A 19171-nucleotide genomic window follows, 5' to 3' on the forward strand; every position below is an offset into this window, starting at 1 on the left:
TCTTGATTTATCTTACCTTGATTCACCTTACCTTGATTTATCTCACCTTGATTCATCTTACCTTCATTTCTCTTACCTTCATTTATCTAACCTTGATTCATCTTACGTTGATTTGTCTTACCTTGATTCACTTGATTCTTACCTTGATTCATCTACTTGATTGATTCATCTCTTACTCTTGATTCATCTTACCTTCATTTATCTTACCTTCATTCATCTTACCTTGATTTACCTTACCTCGATTCATCTCACCTTCCTACCCCTTCTTACCACCATCACCAACAGGACTTTCCACCAATTCAGCTCACAAGCTGGTTCTCCCTGGACTTGCATGAACAGGACACGATGTGAACAAGAGAAAATGTGGAGGGAGGTTAGGGGGAAGGTAGAGGGCAGCCCCACCAGGTTAGGAGAGATGGACGTGGACTCCCGGATGGACTCCTCAGGAGGAACGTGGAAATCACGTCCCTCTCCAGGCCTTGCCCCTCTCCAAGTTACAAAGCTCCCAGGCTTCAGACATCCAGGATGCACCGTCACAGAGGAAATACATGATCCAGCCTGCAGGTGGACTAGCAGCTGGAGGGGAAGCCTAGAAATAAGGTCTGCACGCTCTTTGACACAAAATCTCGTCTCTGACTTCACACAGCTCAAAGAGGGACACAGATTCATGTCAAGAGGTCCCAATTTCTTGGAAGAGACACGTTTAATTTGCGTGCTTGACAGACTCTGAGCCCTTTGGATCTGTGGACTGAAGGGAAAGGCACAGCCCCACGTGTTTTCTCTGCAGGTTATCCCCTGCTGGTCGTTACGTGGGAAGTCTGTACGAGGAGTCCCAGCACAGGCACGTGAGGAGCCACAAGGTCCATGGAAATGTTTTTTTCTCTATTCCTGGCATTGCTTCCAGCTGGAGAATGGGAAAGGGACAAAACAAACAAACAAAAACAGTTCAAGAGTTAAAAAAAACGAAACGGAGAGGAAGGGATGCTCATGGGCAGTTCCTGAAAAAATTAAAAAAATGTGAAACCTGACCTGGAAATGAGCCCTTGGAGGGCAGTCACGAGTCCAGGTGAAGAGGAGACACCAAAACTTCTGCATTTGACTCCAAGCCTTCATTAGGTGGGACTAGGTAGAGCAGAACGTTGTCCAGGGCTTTCTCACAGTTGGGCAATGTACAAATTGCAGTTTCTCCACTATTTTGCATGTCCAGCATGTCTCTGGAAGCTGCACTCAAATATACAGCTGGGTGTTACCCTATCCATCAGATACCTGTGAGGTGGGGAGTTCAGGCTTTGAGTGTTTCCCTTTAAAAAAAAGTGCAGCCCCTGTTTCGTGGCCCGAACTATTCAAAGCTCAGGAGCTGCCGTTCATTCCTTGCTGCTTCTTCTCTATGTTCGGGCAGCGAGTGAGCTTGAAATAAATCCCAGCTGGATGGGGCCGCGCCAGGACCGCGGAGGAGTGGAGAAGGGCGGCTCTGAGAGGCTTCGATTCAGGGCTCTTTTAACCACATCATCCCCCTCAGACTCAAACCAGGAGGAATTACAGGGAGATACGAGCCTCGTCCTTGGTCCAACAGAGGCCAGAAGGGATGATGATTTTGCAGGACCGAATCCAAGCTGTGCATGGCTGGTAAACTTCCCCCAGAGGTAATCGGGAGCGAAACAACGGTCCCCATTCATCGCCTCCCCGTACCCCACCTCTCCCCTGCCTGCCCACCCACCTCTGCCCCATGCTGAACAAGAGACCTTGTGTGCAAAGCCCAAATTCACCTCCTCCGGGCTTCGAAACAGCCCATCGAGCCACGGGTGAGATGTGAGAGAGGTTTCATTTGCTGTGTGTTGGCCAAGAGCGTGGACTGGGCTGCTCCTGGACAGCCCCGAAGGTGGAGATGCAAAAAGAGGCAATTTGTCCAAGCTGCTTGTCCAAGCAGTCACAGGGCTCTATGACCCGCTGTACGGTGCTCAGCACCTTTTTGGGAGGGAACGCAGCACAAACCAGTAAAACCAGTACAGGACTCACAGCGCAGGACGTCCGGCTTCTCACTCTGCCCCAGACTTGCTACCCATGCCTCAGTTTCCCCAGCTCTTAAGCCAGGAAAATCGGCCTTGCTCAGCTTTACGAAACGTTTGGAAATCAGCACAAGCAAATCTTCTGATGTGATGAGTCAGGATGTTCCTGGGGCAGCTCAGTTTGCAGCTGCTGAGCCCTGCACGGCCGGGGCCATCTCCCACCGAACAGCTCCGGGGCTGTCCCTGCTCCAGGAGCTGTGTTTGCCTTTCTTCCTGCAGCAGCACAGCCCCACATTTCCAAATATCTGACTATTTTGTGAGTTTCTGGACCCAGTTCGGCAGATGGGCCACATTTTTCTTGCTAACGCTTGTGTGAGCAGTACAGGAGTCACAGCTACGTCTCCATCAGCGTGCTATGAATGAAAGAGAGAAAAGCCAGGGTATATTTGCCTGCAGTGGCCAAAGTGCTGTCAGTGCCCACAGCAGCTAATTGAGCTGCAGGAAGAGCCAAAAGGCACTTCCACCAGGTCCCATCAAGGCTCCTGGTGCCAGGGGAGCTGAGCACAACTCGGCCACGTGTGCACCAAAAACCTTGCAAGATTTGCTGCGTCCAGTGGCTTTCTGCAAAGGGAGAAGCAAAGAAGAAAGATCTGCAGGAGCTGGATGCATTTTCTGTGTGCTTTTAGTAAAGGTTTCAGGCTGCTGGGGTTAACTCTGAAATGGGAAGCAGAAAAAGGTTCGCTGGACGATCAACAACTCTCCTCTCTGCGAGTTATAAAAGAAGGAAAATGGAAATCTAGCGGTGGCTTTTGCTGCTAAAATTAGAAGTCTCCCTGACGCATGAATGTGGCTCTGCACCACCGGCAGCACAAAGCCCGGAGCTCTGGAGGGATACAGACCTGACCCTGGAAAAGTCTTTAGCGGGTCGGTGCAGTCCCTGAACATCTGGAGCAAAATGCCAGCAGCCCCTGCTAAGGATTACGCTCGCAGACGGCGCTCTGCAAGAATGCAGCAGGGTTGCATCATGTGGGCTCCTTGACATTTCCAGAAATCCTGCCTGCCGCCACTTTTCTGCCAGGCTTTCACTCCAGATCCATACAGTAGCTGGAAAATGCTCATTGCAATTCTGTGCTGGCGCATTTTAAACGGTCGTATTTAGGTTGTATGTGGGGGTTTGGCGCATAAGGATGTATAAAAGTCAACCCTTTTTTATAAGGGTCCTGCATGCAGAAATTATATTCTGGGATATAGGAAACTTTGGACAGAGAGAAATGTATGGCTACATGTGTTGAACTTAATGTGTGAAGCTATGCATCTATCAGACACCATAAAACGATATTTTAAAAAAAAAAAAACTATTAAAGTTGCAAAAAGCACTAAAAAGCTTGGCTCAAGCTCCCTGGCCAAATTTGGGCCCAACCCCACATTTACATGAAGGGAGCTGGCTGCTGTGACATTTGATGTGGGTGCATGGTGCCCAAGCAAAGAGGCAACAGCTCAGACCTCAAGCAGCGGGTTTGGTCCCACCAGATCAGCACGAGGTGGTCACTGGGGATGGGCAGATAGGGACCCTGGGCAGGATGAAGCTCCTTCTCCTCTTCTACCTCTCTGGTCTGCTTTTCTGTTGTGTGGGTGAGAGTGGAAAAGACGAAGAGGCTGCCACGACCCTTCCTAAGCATCCCTTTGCTTACATATCCGCAGCACGTGGGCGATGAGCAATGTACGTGCCGTTTGCTCCTGCTGGACCTCTGCCCAGTGCAGGGGCTGCTGAGCACAGTGTGGCTTTCCTTGAATTCATCTCTTCTCTCCTCCCTTCCTGCCTTCCCCCACCGCTTTGAGCACCCCAAAATCCCCAATGCAGTGTAAAACACCAGTCCAGGGTGTCCTGCGTTCACCCCCATCCCATCACCAGCACCTAGCAAACCCCACTTCTAACGACCACGCCACTTCGAGGGACACCAGGAAGGTTGCTGGGGCCTGAGCCAGCCTGGTTTTGTCACGGTGACACACGCAGTTGTGCAAACTGTGCTCCTACGCGTGTGCACACGCGTGCACAGGCTGCGCCCGCCCCGCTGCCTGTCCCAGCGCTGTGCTGGAAGGAGAAGATTGGCTGGCGGAGGATTTCTCTCCAAGCAGGGTCAGCTTTAGGGGCGTTTCTGCTCCCTCAGCTGGCTCCGGAATAAATGGTTTCCTTTTACATCCCATTTCCTTCGAAGGGGCCCAAAACTGCGGCGCTGCAGGGGGGTGGAATGCGGGTCTGCGCCTCCTCTCAGCTCTCTGACAGCTTCAACCTGACTTAAAGGAGAGGCACCGAGCTCAAAGCTCCACGTTCCTTCTGGAAAACAGGCAGCCAGGATGAGACGAGGAGGAGCTGAAATGTTGCAGTGGATGGGAACGCAGCTTTTTACGAGACAGCAGAGATTCAGCCCCCAGGAGCTGCCCTCGCTCCATGCCTGGCTCTGAGCAGACAGACCTCCCCAGTCCTGGACCTTCACATTTTGTAATAAAGGGTCAAAAACTGGAGGTGGCACATTCCCTGCCTCTAAGGAGGACAATGATCAGGTGCTGGAAATGGGGAAACTGAGGCCACGGCACCCCAAAGCACTGGGATCACCCCGCTCCTGCAGCCTGCCCCTGAGGCGGCCCTGGCGTTTGTGGGGCTGACGTGGCTGAAAAATTAATTGTTTTCTTGCTCTTTTGGTTAACTTCTGGGCGGATCCAGATGGTCCCGTTCACTGCAAGGCAGAGGGAGGGATGAGGAGCACAAACACTCATCCAGCTAGCCTGGAAAGGAAAAGGGAATCCTCTTGGCCTTGTCACAACCCTAAATAAGATCTCCATCACCAGTGTAGAAAGAGCACAGGACCCGGTGGCCATGGGGTGTTCCTAGGGAAGGCAAACTCCATCCCTGAGCTGCGGCTACCCACAAAGACCCCAATTTTTTGTTCTTTTCCCCATCGTGCAGGACACGGGGGTGCGCCAGCCGACCTGCCGCTACCCACGTGGGACCTGCGCTGAGGCCGAACAGATGCCCTCCTTTCCACCCGAGAGCACCCGAGGAATTTCCCCCTGTCCTCAATGAGTTGGCAGGGACCGTGTGGATTTTGACCTTTTCTCTGGAGTATTAAACAGGGATTACGAAGCAGGATCAAGGGACTCTCTCTCCTCTATGCCCTGCGGGAAAGCAGCAGTCGAGGCCCGTGTGCATCACGACATTCCTGCGATGCAGAATTTCCTCGAGGGCAATCAGTGTTGTTTTCTTCCTTGTTCTCCATCACATTTGCTGAAGGAGTGAAAGCTGACCGCTGCAAATGTGCACCCATGGCCAAAACTTGCAATTTTAGGGCACGTAAACCCACCCCAGCACTTCCCAAGAGGCAGCACCCCCTCGCTGCGGGGCAGCCGCATCCCCCTGCTCCAGGCATGGCAGGGTTAGTGGGGATGAGTTTGGCTCGATGTTGCTACAAACCGGACGGGCCAGGGCACACATCCACGGGACGCTCAGCTTTCAGCTTCACTGCCGTCCTTTGTGTGCTGTCTGCTCGGACAAAGCCGGTCCCGTCCAGCCCCAGCCAAGCGGGGAGCCGGGCACGGCTGCGAGCCAGGGAAGGGGAAAAGGGCTGCGAGGCTGCAGCGCCCATGGCTGCTGCCTGGCTTCATCCACAACATCTGCTCTGGCTTGGGAGAGATTTTGCTGGTGAAATTCAGAGACAGACAAGCTCCTCAGCAGTCCACGAGGACACGGAGCTGCTGGAGAGGGCCCGGAGGAGGCCGCGAGGACGCTCAGGGGCTGGAGCAGCTCTGCTGTGGGGCCAGGCTGAGAGAGCTGGGGGTGGTGGGCCTGGGGAAGAGAAGGCCCCGGGGAGAGCTGCCAGCGGCCTGCCAGGGCCTGCAGGGGGGGCAGGGAAGCTGGGGAGGGACTCTTTGTCAGGGCTGGGGGGACAGGACGAGGGGCACCGGCTGGAGCCTGGCAGGGGGGAGGCTTCGGGGAGGCGTTGGGAAGAAATTCTTCCCTCTGAGGGCGCTGAGGCCCTGGCCCAGGCTGCCCAGAGGAGCTGGGGGTGCCCCAGCCCTGGTAGGGGCCAGGCTGGGTGGGCTTTAGGGCCCCTTCCAACCCAAACCATTCTCTGATTCTATGATATTACAATGCTACAATTCAAGGTAGAGGCTGCCAAGAGGATCAGTATTGCCTTCACCACCTCCACTGTGATCATTGCAGGTCCCATGGCTTTTAATGCTCCAAGGCCTAACCCCACTGCGTGTTGTGTATGTACAAAATGTCCTGCTCGGACAGTCCTGTAGTCCGTCCAGCAACACTCCACCAGTGACACGGGAGAGAGAATTTACGACAAGCACCTGGTCCTTGCCCACCTGTGGTCCTTCCCCTGTGCCACCCTAGCACCCAGACCTGCTGGGCTGCAGATGCTCAGCGTAAATCCTTGTCTACCCCCAGTAGCATCCACTCCTGGAGCTGTTTTCCATAAATTTGTCTCCGTGGATGCAACTTTGTGAAAAAGGACTGCCTGGGATCTCTTTTAAATTGATCACTTGATTTCTTCTGCCTAGCTCCATGCTCTTAACTGTGGGATAAGGCAGGCAGTTTTACTCCCCTGCCCCATTACAGCTGGGAGTTACAAGGGACTCCTTCTCTGGTATCTTCTCTACAAATCACCTTCCTTGCTAGCCTTGCTAGACCGTGCTTGATCTTGAAAAGCAGAAATCCCACAGCAGCGCTGTCTCATGGCAGTTTAGGAGACGTTGGACTCTACTACGGGAAAACAACATCAGTCTCGTGGGTCACTGCAGCCTACAGGACAGGGTAACCGTGCAAAGCTGCTGGTGTTTATATTTAAAAAGTTCTGTCCAAAGAGCCTGGTAGAGGGCAGGGTTTGGTTTCACTTGCTGTCGTAGGACTAAAGCACTCCTGTAATATATAATCGAGTGAATTAGTAACACTGCTTTACAAAAGCCAGGCCAACCGACCACGGTGGCCATAAAACGTCTGGGCATGCGTAGTTTACCGCAGGGCTGGCTGCAGGACTCCCAGTACCGGGCAGATTTACCTCAGTAACTCCCCCAAACCCAGCTCCGATGCAGTAAATCCCTGCCTGGTTTGTCGGGCTGTGTAGGATCAGGCCCATATCACGTGAATTATTATTATTTTTAATTTAAGTATCTCGTAGCTCGGTAGATCCGCACCCTCCTAAACCGAAGGGTCTCCATCCCCAGGGACCGCAACCACGCTTGAAGCAGCTGGCGGTGAAAGAAGCAAAAGTTTCGCCCTGCAGAAAAAAAGCCGGCTGGCTGGAGGGGAGGAGCTGGGCTGCAGAAGTGGATGTGTCTTTTGGCAGCCGGGCCCTCTCATTACGGGAGCAGAGAAGACGGAAGAAGGCAACTCCCAGCATTGCTCCCCCCTTCCCGGTCCTCTCCCACCCCAGCGCCATCGGATCTCCTACGTGGCACTGTGGGGGCTGGGAGAGCCGAAAACGTCCGACTGCGCTTGGAAATCACTCGATGGATAGAGAAATCTGCCCCCCGCCAAGCAGATCAGCCCGATTCCCAGCGCTTTTGCCCTGGAAAATATATTCCCCATCGCGATCGAGCTGGTTGCAGATATTTGGGTAGAATGCGCTCATTTTCTGCATGTTAACATCATAAAGCCCTGCAGATTTACTGTGGTTATCTTAGAGGAATGCAGCTGGGATGGTGCTAGCTGGGAGATAAATTAGTAGGGCAATAGGGGAAAATACATTAAAAAATCAAGCAAAAATTGAAACATCTCGGTGCTGGGCTGCCTGTCCTCAGACACAAGAACTATTTTTAATCAACTCCAAATTCCCCTTATCGGGGCAAGTCCATTTAAAAGGACTGAAGTACAGAGCCCTGTCCTTCTGTTGAAATAGTTTGGTGCTGGGAGGCATTGAAAGAGACGAAAAAATTTAGAATTTCACTGGGAAGAATTAAAAAAAAAAATAAAAATCTCATGAAAAGTTTTAGAATGTATTTTAAATCTCTCTTGGAAGAATTAAAAAATAAAATCTCACCTGGGAAGTAATTATTAGAAGGGCTTGGAGGTGGAGCAATTCAAAGCTTGGCAGGGAAAGCTGGCTGACACTGGAGGTTTAAAGGAGCTCTTCTCATTTCTCAGCTGGCGTGTGCTGCTGGTGCAGACCAGCACCACTTCACCTGGGCACTGACTGTTTGCAAGCAGGAAATTCATTTTTTTGCTCCATAGCAACACAGTAATAAAGCAAAGATTGTGCTGTAAAAACCCCAGGGCTGCATTTTGATCACTTCTGTAGACACAAAGCCCTACTGGAGGCAAGAAAACTGCTCCAAATGTACACTAGCACGTAAGGACATGATGCTCAAGGTACCATAGCCCTCTTTCCCCCACTGGATCCCTCTGAGCATCACCACTTGCTCAGAGATCACTGGCATGATCTCTGCTAATTAGGACCGTTTTGGCATCCTACCATTAAGGACCTCAGCCTCAGGTACCTGCTTGGATGCAAAATGCCCAGGGAAGGCATCAGCTGGAAATACATTTTGCTCAGGCATTTCTTTCTCCAACACGCCACTGAAATAGAAATAAAAACCTCAGGTACCGCCAGGAGCCTTCGGGCTGCTGAAATGACTTCCTGCTTGGCACCCAAAAGGTCACCCAATGAGTGAACCCCTTGGCATGCTTCCCTATAACAGTTTTTGTGCAAATATCACCGTGCGGTTCAGTTTGGCCACGCTAAATGCTGCTGGGAGTGGATGAATGGGACAATCTTCCTCCCAGCCAGAAGCAAACACCCAGTGACCAGAACAAACCTGCTGTTATCTGCTACTGCTGTTATCAAGGTCTCGCTGCTGCAAGGCACGTTGTGAGCTCAGTCACTGCAGAAACTCACTTTTTGTTTCATTATTAGAGCTCCAGGAGCTGGTGTATTGCTGCTGGTGGGAATATTTGTATAGGGAAGGCTCGAAGACCTCACCTCGCTTGAGGTGGGGAGTAAATAGCCACAAGGCATCATCCGAATGGTTTAGACAGCACTCAAATATCACAAATATCACTGGAACTGGGGGGGGGTGATAGCGTGCGGTGGGGTGGCAAGTGGAAAGATGGGCTGATCTTGGTGCTTGCAGGACGACAACCAGGGGTGAGGGCAGAATATCCAGGCTAGACATGGGGCTATTTTCTACCCCAGCATCAAGAGGTAGCGACGTGCTGAGACCCCTGCCTTCTGAGGGAAACCTGCAGAGCCAAAACCAGCGTTAAGTGGGGGGCAAAACGAAATTAGCAGCGATTAGAAGTCAGGGAAGAAGCTAACCAACACGATGCAGCATCCTTCTAATGTGGTCACCATTAAAGAGCACGGTGCTTAATTACTGGGTGGTACCTGGAAAATGTCCCTAAGGGGCTGCCAGATTGCCATACAAAACACCCCAAGCCGGCTTAAAATGTGACGGGGGTGAAGCCGACTGGAGGTCACTACCTGTGAGTCAGCACAGAAACTTCTCTACGGCACAGTCTTTGCTGCAGGCGCTCTCAGCCAGGCACACAGGCATCGGGAATATTTAACTCCTTCAAAGTTACTTTGGGGCTGCAAATATCTGCTGCCCTAACAGAGACTGAAGATGAGCCCTTTCCAAACTGCGGAAACTCGATGGACATGAGGACTTTGCCACTACAAGGAACGCCAACCCGCTAACCTCACACCTATGGGTTGGGAAGTACAGAGGATGCGATGGGTAGAAGAGGCTCAGCACCGAGAGGGGGAAAGGGAGAGGGGGGAAAAGGAGAAGAGGGTGTTATGCAGGAGGGGAGAGGGCTGGCAAAGCAGTGCTGTGGGATATGGTAATAGAAGGAAGCCTTTTGGGGACTTTTGGGGACACCTCGGATGGCGAGCCGTGGCTCTAAACTGATGCAGACGTTAAACCTTTGCTGCCTGTGGGCACGGCTGGTGCACGGGGCAGGGCGCTTTGCAACACCGCCGATTACACAAAGGATGACACCCTAAAAAAGAAAAAGAAAAAAAAAAAAAGCAATGACACCCTACAAAAAAAAAAATCCATCAACCCCACTCCTCCTGCACCACCGACCACCCCGCCACAAGAGGTGCCCGGGGGGCCGCGGGGGTGTTGCAAAGAAGCCCTTCCAGAGCCTCGCACTAACACCAGAGCCCACTTTGGGCATGAGCAAGCCCAGAGCCCCCCATGTAACCCCCAGCACCAGGCGAGGCCCAGCTGGAGGCCAGCAGAGGCAGGAGAAGGAGCCCCCCGTGCATCCCCGCAGCCTCCCCAAGACCCCCCCTTTGCAGCAGCAGGGCTGGCCGCTCTCTGCCATTGGCGGGAGGCCGGGAGAGCTTTTTTCGGATCCTCCCCTTCCTCTCCCTCCCCAGGCGTTTTCTTTCCTTTTTTTTTTTTTTTTTTTTTTGAGAGGTTTTTCCCAACTTTCCAGAAGTTTCTCCCCGGCCCCTTATATACCCCCTCCGCCCGCCCGGGAGGTGCACAAGGGGAGCAGAGCAAAGGCAGCAGCCCCATTCCGCAGGTAAAGGGGGGGGGGGTGGCCCTTGGGACCCCCCACCGCCAAGGGGGGGACGGATGTGCCAAGCTGAGATTGCAGGCCGTCAGTTTGGGGTGTTGCATGCTCCCCAAAATACGCATGGGATTTTTTGGGGGGGGAGGTGGAAAGGGGGAAAATTGGGGGGGGGTGTTGCATGGAGTTGGGTTTTGGGGGTGGGGGGGGTATGGGTAGGGCACCCCAAAAGCCAGCTCTGTTTTGCCACAAAGGAAGGGCGTTAAAAGGTTTGATAGGGGCGATGGCGGAGCAGCTGCACCCCGGAGAAACTTTGCGGGGGTGGAAGAAGGGAAGAAGGGAAGCGCCGACTTGGTTTGAGCGGTGCCGGGCTGCAGAAAGCCGCGAGCTCCTGCTCCTGCCCAGCCTGGGAGCCTTGGGGACCCTGGGCACCAGCCCAGCGCAGGAGGGCGAGCGCTCAGCAGACGAGCCCGACGATCCCCATCCCTCTGCCTGCCTTCCCAAAGCGTCACCTCCTTCTGCCAACACACGGAGATGGCTTTTGCTTGAAGTCCTGCGGTGACAGCGCCGTCCCGGAGGGGCTGCGAGCGGTGGCACCCCCAAATCTTGCCCGGAGAGCGGGTCCCCGCGAGGTCTGCGGGATGCCACGCTGGCACGGGGCGTCCCCTCGCAGGGCTGGGCCGTTCAGCCCCCGAGAGGATGCTATCGGCTGCACATTCCTCCGGTGGCATCCGGACCTATTTTCACCCTGGGTTACGAATTCGGCGATAATTCCACCCTTCATCCAAGGATGGGCAACATTTTTCTGCCTCGCCGCCGCAGGCTGAGGCACTACTCATCACAGCCCGGCTGCCAGGCCAAAATTTTTCGCCGGTCTCTGAAGTCATGGAGCTTTTTTAGGCTGAGGATGTAAGCGGCGCAGGCCGTGGGTTGCTCGCGAGAGAACTGCTCCGTGTATCTGTTTTCTTTCAGAGGGAAAAAGGCAAACACTGACCTCCCTATGAAACAGTTTCAAGGTATTTTTAGAAATAAAAGGGAAGGAAAAAAAAAAAGAGAGAGAAAAGAAAACCCCTCAGCTTTTAAATGCTTGGTGCACCTAACACTATTTTCACCTTAAAGTGCATCAGGGGCAGGTTTGAGCCCTCTGCACACATTTTTTCTTCTGATTTTAGCCAGGACGGCGCTTCCCTTCAATGGAAGGCTTGCTCCCAAAAGGGCTTTAGGATATAAATTGCCTCCCCGTCTGGAGCTACGTAATTCCCACTCTGGCAATAGGTCCCCGGTGGAACTGCGCACTCGCTTTGCTCCGGGCTGTGTGCGTGCTTCCTTCCATATGTAATCCCGGCGGGCCCTTCGCTTCCTGCGCCGCTCGCTTTAACCCGTTGCAGTTCTCCTCTCCGCGGGCCCCGAGCAGGGTGGGAGGACAGGACCAAGGCCCCGGTAGCCTTGGGGATGAGGCAGCCCGCGGGAAAAGCTCACTTTGGGTTGCAAATGTATGTTTTCAGCAGAGAGGGAGCCCAAGCAACCCACTTGGAGTAAACGTTCACACTTTATTTTCAACTTTCAACGAGCTAGCTTTCAGGCACAGCATTTAGGACTGGTCAGTTTTTAGACTTCATCTAAAAACCCTACAGTAGCTCAGAGGCCTCACCGGGCCTGGGTGCGCTTGCCTTGTGATGAGATGCTTCACTAACGCGTGTATGTTAGAGGAAGGGGGAAAGGAGGGGATTTGCCACCTCCCTTTGTCCCCCTTCTTCTCTGATAGAGCTGAACAGGCAAAATCGAGTCAGCCGGAGCTGCCCGGCCAGCCTTGGAGCTCCTCAGAGGGCCCCTCTGATTTGGAAGCTCCCGTGCTCCACCTAGAGCCTAGAATGCTGAGCGCTGGGTGCTGAGCTGGGGTCCCCAGGGGGGACGATCCTGCCACACGCTGCCCCCGATAGCCCCAGGATGAACCGGCTATGTGGCCCTTGGGCAGCAGAAACATCCCACTTTCACCTTTTCCTGACCGGTGCAGAGGTTCAACTTGCCACTCTGTGGACGGAAATACCCGTCGCTCCCATTCCCTGGCCCTTCCTTAAGTCATTTACTGTACACGAACATAAAGTAATACAGCAAAATTTGTTTAAAAAGGAAACTTTCATTCAAAAATGCTCAGGCCCTGTGTTTCAGAGTGCAGCCTGGACTCTGTTGCTTGGGGGAAGGCCCAACACGGACTTGGGATCATTGCAACCCAAGCAAAGCATTGATGTGGGTGCTCTGGCAGTCCCTGGAAACTAGGAGTGGCTCTCACTGAGGAGCCCCTGGAGTCTCTGAATGCCCCAGGAAGGGTTTGGGACATCCTAACGGTGAACTCTTCTTGCCCAGCAGGTCCCCAGGGGTGTTGGGTGCTGCCAAAACCATGTGGATTATTGCGGTGCTCGCCCTCTGCGGCCTGGCTGCGGCCGTGCCCTCGGAGGACAGGAAGCTGAGCGACAAGGCCACGACGCTGGCCGACCGCAGCACCACGCTGGCCTTCAACCTCTACCACGCCATGGCGAAGGACAAGGACATGGAGAACATCCTGCTGTCCCCCGTGGTCGTGGCCTCTTCCCTCGGCCTCGTGTCCCTCGGGGGCAAGGCCGCCACCGCCTCCCAGGCCAAGGCGGTGCTCAGCGCCGACAAGCTGAACGACGACTACGTGCACAGCGGGCTGTCGGAGCTCCTGAACGAGGTCAGCAACAGCACGGCCCGCAACGTCACCTGGAAGATCGGCAACCGCTTGTACGGCCCTGCCTCCATCAACTTCGCCGACGACTTCGTGAAGAACAGCAAGAAGCACTACAACTACGAGCACTCCAAGATCAACTTCCGAGACAAGAGGAGCGCCCTGAAATCCATTAACGAGTGGGCGGCCCAGACCACGGATGGGAAACTGCCGGAGGTCACAAAAGACGTCGAGAAAACCGATGGAGCCCTCATTGTCAATGCCATGTTCTTTAAGCGTAAGTTCTGCCTTCAATTATTGATGCAAGCGACCCAAAACCCAGCTTGAGTCCATATAAAGCTGCCTAAGTGGGAAAATAAATAAATCCTGGGTCCACGGGAGGCATACTGTTTTTCAGAGCATGTAGTTAGGAGCCAGGCATGAAATTACCGCCTTTTTCTCACGTGCTGAATTTCTCTCTCCTGTAGCTCACTGGGATGAAAAGTTCCACCATAAGATGGTAGACAACCGCGGCTTCATGGTGTCCCGGTCCTACACCGTGGGTGTTCCTATGATGCATCGCACAGGTAAGTTACAAACCTCTTGCCCCTTGCCAAGACCTAGAATTATAGAATCATGGGATATCCCGAGTCGGAAGGGACCCACAAGGGTCATCGAGTCCAACTCCTAACCTGCTGGAGTTATGCTCACTGCTGCTCAGTTTTCTACCAACTGCTTCCAAGATCATTTTGCTCCATGGCAGTGAGTGAGAGAGAACAAAACAGGGTGTGCTTGCTCTCTGTTGATTCAATCTCTGTGAGCAGAGAGAATCCAAGTTTGCTGCTGGGTGCTTAGCTGTTAGGAATAAATGCTAGCTTATCACATGAATGGCATCCACGATTTTGAGCTGTTGCCAGCTCCAGTAATTCCCAAAATAGCACTGATTTTCTTCCCTTGCTTGCCAGGGCAAGTCCAGGGTGAACTGGCAAAAAAGTCAGGGGGTAGCTCTGCCTGTGCTCTCCATCTCACCATTTCCTATCTCTGATTCCAACTTCAAGGTCTCTACAACTACTATGATGATGAGACAGAGAAGCTGCAGGTGGTAGAGATGCCACTTGCTCACAAACTCTCCAGCATGATCTTTATCATGCCCAACCACGTGGAGCCTCTGGAGAGGGTCGAGAAACTGCTGAACAGGGAACAGCTGAAGACCTGGGCTGGCAAGATGAAGAAGAGATCTGTGGCCATCTCGCTGCCTAAAGTCGTCCTGGAAGTCAGCCATGACCTTCAGGTAAAGGAGGTCCTTGAAGAAGGCAGTTAAGCCTTGCAGTTCTTTGGGGTGGGAGAGAAAACAGTGGGATAACGGGCTACCTGTGCTAGGCAGCTTTATTCCCATCGGCTAGTCTGACTCCGGGAGGGTTGCTGACCTCTTTTCTCCTCCTAGAAACACTTGGCTGACCTGGGCCTGACAGAAGCCATTGACAAAACCAAGGCTGACCTGTCAAAGATCTCGGGCAAGAAAGATCTTTACCTGTCCAACGTCTTCCACGCCGCTGCTCTCGAATGGGACACGGAAGGGAACCCCTACGATGCTGATATCTACGGCCGGGAGGAGATGAGGAACCCCAAGCTCTTCTATGCTGACCACCCCTTCGTCTTCCTGATCAAGGACAGCAAAACCAACTCCATTCTTTTCATCGGCAGGCTCGTGAGGCCCAAAGGAGACAAGATGCGCGATGAGTTGTAGTTTTGTTTTATTTTTTTTTTCCAGAGCTTGTTTTGGTTTGTGTTTTTTAGTGGGGGATTTCAAAAAAGGGGAAACACTATTTTGTATCCTTCTCGAACTATGGGTGCTATTCAGACCAGGGTGCATTGTGATGAGAAACCAGCATACACTTTACCTCACCCCCAAATACTCCTATTGCACAAACCCACCTCCAGAGGAACAGGGGAGCCTGGCACAAGAGGGTCACCAGGAATGGATGGGAACTGGCACGTGCTGTCTGGGCACCTCAGCTGAGATGCTCAGGCTGATGCCTCGCGCCTCCCTGCGCTAAAATTAAGCCTCCTGCTACTACCACCAGCCCTGCAAAGGCACCGGCCCTCCACCCTTCCATCTCAAACGCTTGTACACATTTAGCTCTGCCTTTTTTTTTTTTTCCCCCCACTTTGGTGCTGTGAAATGCTATGCCGTGGCTGCTCTGATCCCTCTGCAGTTGTCTCTTGCTTGTGATGGAAGGCAGACGCATGCTTGTCTCTTTCTTTCCTAAAGTGGTACAAAACAGAGCAAAACAAGGGCTGATGCTGGGGTTCAGCCCCAGGCATGCCAGCGGGAGCAGAACAGGACAGTGCCAGCAGGTAAGAGCCGAGGTTGCACGGAGCTGTGCCTTTCTGTCCTGCCTAACCCTTGCTCTGGATGATGGGTAGATGCTTCAGCAAGGCACCAGCTCCTTAGCTAGAACACCGCAAAGCCAGGCACAGCTTTGGTCTACGCTGCAGAGAAGCCAAAGAGAAGAGGAGCCTCTAAAACGAGGTCCCACTTGAGGGAAACGCTCCTTCAAACGCCCCTTCAAACGCTCCTGCGAGGAATTCCTATAAATGGCTGTGCTCCACGTTTCCAGGAATCACGGAGGGGGCTCTGGGGCCAACATCCGTAAATAAACATCCTGTACCGGGCCAACGGAGGAACTTCTTCTCGCTGCTTCTGCATCAGCTCATAGGGATGTCAAAGTTTACACTGTGAAGGTTCCCCCACTTACAGCCAGGGCTGGAACCCATCAGCTCCCGGGGCAGGCTGAGGCCCTCCTGCTGGCCTCTCGCAGGGAGGCGGATCAGGTCTCAACCCCACTTTCTTGTATAATTTAGCTTTCGAGCTGCCATTACCCGGCTTCCTACTGACCCCTTTTCTGAAGCTCCTTCCTCCTCCGTGATACTTTAGCTCCCTGTCGGCTGACCTGGACAAGGGCACACTGAAAAACAAATGTATTTATGGTTATATACGTATTTATGTCTGATGATTAGCAAGTTTCATAGCCTGCTCCAGCCTCCACTTGGAGGCTTTTCCTACCTTCCTCTCATTAAGGGACGTTGTCAGGTTAATACTATTTAAAGAAGTAACCAATGCAACCCCACAAGCATCGAAGCACGGGTCAGGTAAGCCTTGCTATGCACTGAGACAGAGCAAGTCACGACAAATTACTGAACTGAGAGAGAAATCTGAGTGTCATAAATTAGCGGCAGTTATTTGGAACCAGCAAGGACAGCGTGAATGCGTTGCTTTCACTTTCCTTCCGATGCATTCGCTGTCAGGCTGCTTTACACAAGCCCAATACTGCATTTTTTTTCAGACCATATATAGGACTGTCTCCCCTTATTTATTAAGTAAAAATTAAGGAGTTAGCTCTCAAACAGCCCAAAACACAGCAACTTGCGCCCCCAGGTTTAACCTGACCGTGTCTCCTCCAGCTTTGCAAGGACACACGATTGCAGAACAGCAGGTCTGCCCTAATTCCCATCCAAGCCGGCTGGAAAGGGAGGTCTTGCCCCGTTTTCTTCCTAGCTCATGCTCCCAGGCGCTTTCCTGACTGTGTCGGGGGGAGGAGGGAACCCACAGGGATGTACCCAAACGCACGGGAAGCCTAAAACCCAGCGTGTATGCTAGACACTACGCGGTGAATCAGCGCACTGAAACCCACATGCTGTAGCACATTCTGGAGGTCGGGGTGAGGGTGGGGGGGGGAGAGACGGGGAGGGCAAGGCGAGAACACACTGTGGGATATTGTGAATAATTCGCGTCGTGTGGATGCAGCTGTCCAATGGCTTTTATCGTCTCTTCTTGTATCCACATGATGACAGTTGTATAATTTTGCAATAAAACTTTTTCAATGAAACCTCTGGGCAACCAGGCTGAGCCGCAGGGCTTGGGTGGAGACAAAATACTCTTTTTAGAAGAGCTTACGGCAGCTCCTTGCCGCTGATGGGGTATTTATAGACCAAAGTTACAAACATGTATGGGTCAATTCCCATGATCTATGTCATGGGAAAGGAGCACTACTGGCTGGTTTGCAAAACTGCCAAGTGTCCAGCACCTTTGGTGCTTCACGAACAGGAGGACTTACTGCTGTGACATTGAACCGAGCAGCAAATGGCTCTTAAAAATATGTATGTATATATATCTGTGTAGGAATAAAAGTGATATGTTAGGCACAAGGACCACCCTTCCTGAACCTACAGCCCAAAACTGGCTGACCCAGCTGAAGGAAATAGAGATTAAAAAAAAAAAAAAAGGATAAAGAAAAGCAATAACCTGCAGCATTGTTCAGGATGCACAGCTAGGTGTTGGAAAAGCCAGCAAGGTCAGAGCCTGCTGGCCTGTGCCTGTTCACCTGCTGTATTCGAGCGTGCCACCGCCTGCCAAAAGCGAAACAAAAGCCGCGTCCATCTCCTGCGTTCCCCACGCCAAAGCAGCACGCCTGGGACAAGCAGGTGCACGCATCCACGTGGGGCTCCCCACGGAGTGAAAAAGCACCAGGTCCTTGTTGGCTCACAGCCTCTCACTGCAGAAAATCGCAGCATCCATCCCCAGCCTTACTAATTCTATGATAGAAAGGGATTCCGTTCCCTCACAAAAGTCTTGAGCATTATCGGACAACCCCTGTTGGCGTTCTCAGGTCCTCACAGCCCACTTGATGTAGCAGGGAGAGAGAACACCACACCTGAACACACTACTTATAGCAACATCTATAAATTTAGATATTAAAGCTTGCAACTGCGCATCGCCCTTCTGTTGCTTCAGGTCTTGCAGCTTTCAGAGAATCCCAGAACGTTTTGAAGCTGGCAGGGAACCCTGGAGGTCATCTGGTGCTCGCATCCTGCCCCAGCAGGGCCACCCCAAGCAGGGGGCCCAGCCCCACGTCCAGGCGGCTGCTGGAGATCCCCAAGGAGGAGCCCCCAGCCCCTCTCTGGGCAGCCTGTGCCAGGGCTCCGGCACCCGCCCAGCGCTGAGCAGAGGGGAAGGATCACCTCTTTCACACACTCCTGCTCCTACGAAGTGACAAAGCTGGTCTGTTTTTTTTTCTTTTTTTCTTTTCCAAACTCCAATTTCAAATCTGAATGAAGAAAATCACACATACTGATCGCTTTTGATATCATTCTAACACGCAACATGCTAGAACTTCTGGTTTTTAAAGCTTTCCACCGGAAGATGTGCACAGAAACCTGAAAATCAGACTCATTCCGTGACGCCCTGAGAAGACACGTCTGTTTCTGACAGACCTAAGCAGCATCCCAGCCAGCTCCCTGCCAGACCAGCTTTCCGGAAGCCCTGCCAGAGCCAGGAACAGGAAGGCTGAGGCTCACACATCCACTGCCAGACCAGCTGCTGACGCTGTCAGTTTGAAATTCCTGTTCAGAGGCTGCCTACATAGTTCTTGCAGAGGAGCCTCCAGAAAACGGAAAATTGGATGTAAAAGCTACTCCCAAGGAAAAAAAAAAAAAAGTAGCCTTGTAACCTCATTATCAGCTTCAGGATCTACCTACGCAACACTACAGCTCCTCGCTAAAGCCAGTTCGTAACACAGCAACAAATTAATACACTGTTCAAGTCTCAAAAGAAGACAAGATTTTCTCAACCCTTTAAATGTATTTGCATCTAAATGCTTAGGACAGAAGGTTTGAGATCTACATACACACATACGTGTACTTTTTTTTCCAAGTAATGTGTGAACACCTGCCCAGAAGGTTGTCTCACCCCGTATCGCCACCAAGTGACATTACCTCTCCTCTACAAGAGCTGTAATGCTCTTTTCTGTAGTCCTGAAAGCCCCACAGTGAACATCTTAAAGTGATGAGGAAAACTGAAGCACAGAGGTGAAAAAAAAAAAAAGCATTTAGTAAAAATACAGAAATACTTCAGCTGAAGCCTGAAAGATCACAACGGCTTCGGGCATTGCTAAA

At 52.3% G+C, this 19171-nt stretch overlaps 1 protein-coding gene across 2 annotated transcripts; it reads left to right on the forward strand.

Annotated features, from left to right (window-relative positions):
- The first annotated feature begins 10393 nt into the window (after positions 1–10393).
- SERPINH1 (serpin family H member 1) lies at positions 10394–17106 on the forward strand. 2 transcript variants are annotated; one of them, XM_066990028.1, is made up of 5 exons: positions 10394–10545; positions 12901–13514; positions 13705–13803; positions 14275–14507; positions 14661–17106. In XM_066990028.1, exons 2-5 carry the CDS (start codon positions 12932–12934, stop codon positions 14961–14963), a joined length of 1218 nt encoding a protein of 405 aa, XP_066846129.1. In that variant the 5' UTR covers positions 10394–10545; positions 12901–12931; the 3' UTR covers positions 14964–17106. The 2 variants fall into 2 exon arrangements, with proteins under 2 accessions (XP_066846129.1, XP_066846128.1); XM_066990027.1 differs by having other exon boundaries at positions 10409–10545; positions 12898–13514.
- The last annotated feature ends 2065 nt before the right edge of the window (positions 17107–19171 follow it).

The sequence above is a fragment of the Anser cygnoides genome, chromosome 1 (genome assembly GCF_040182565.1).
Source record: "Anser cygnoides isolate HZ-2024a breed goose chromosome 1, Taihu_goose_T2T_genome, whole genome shotgun sequence".
Classification (NCBI taxonomy): Eukaryota; Metazoa; Chordata; class Aves; order Anseriformes; family Anatidae; genus Anser; species Anser cygnoides.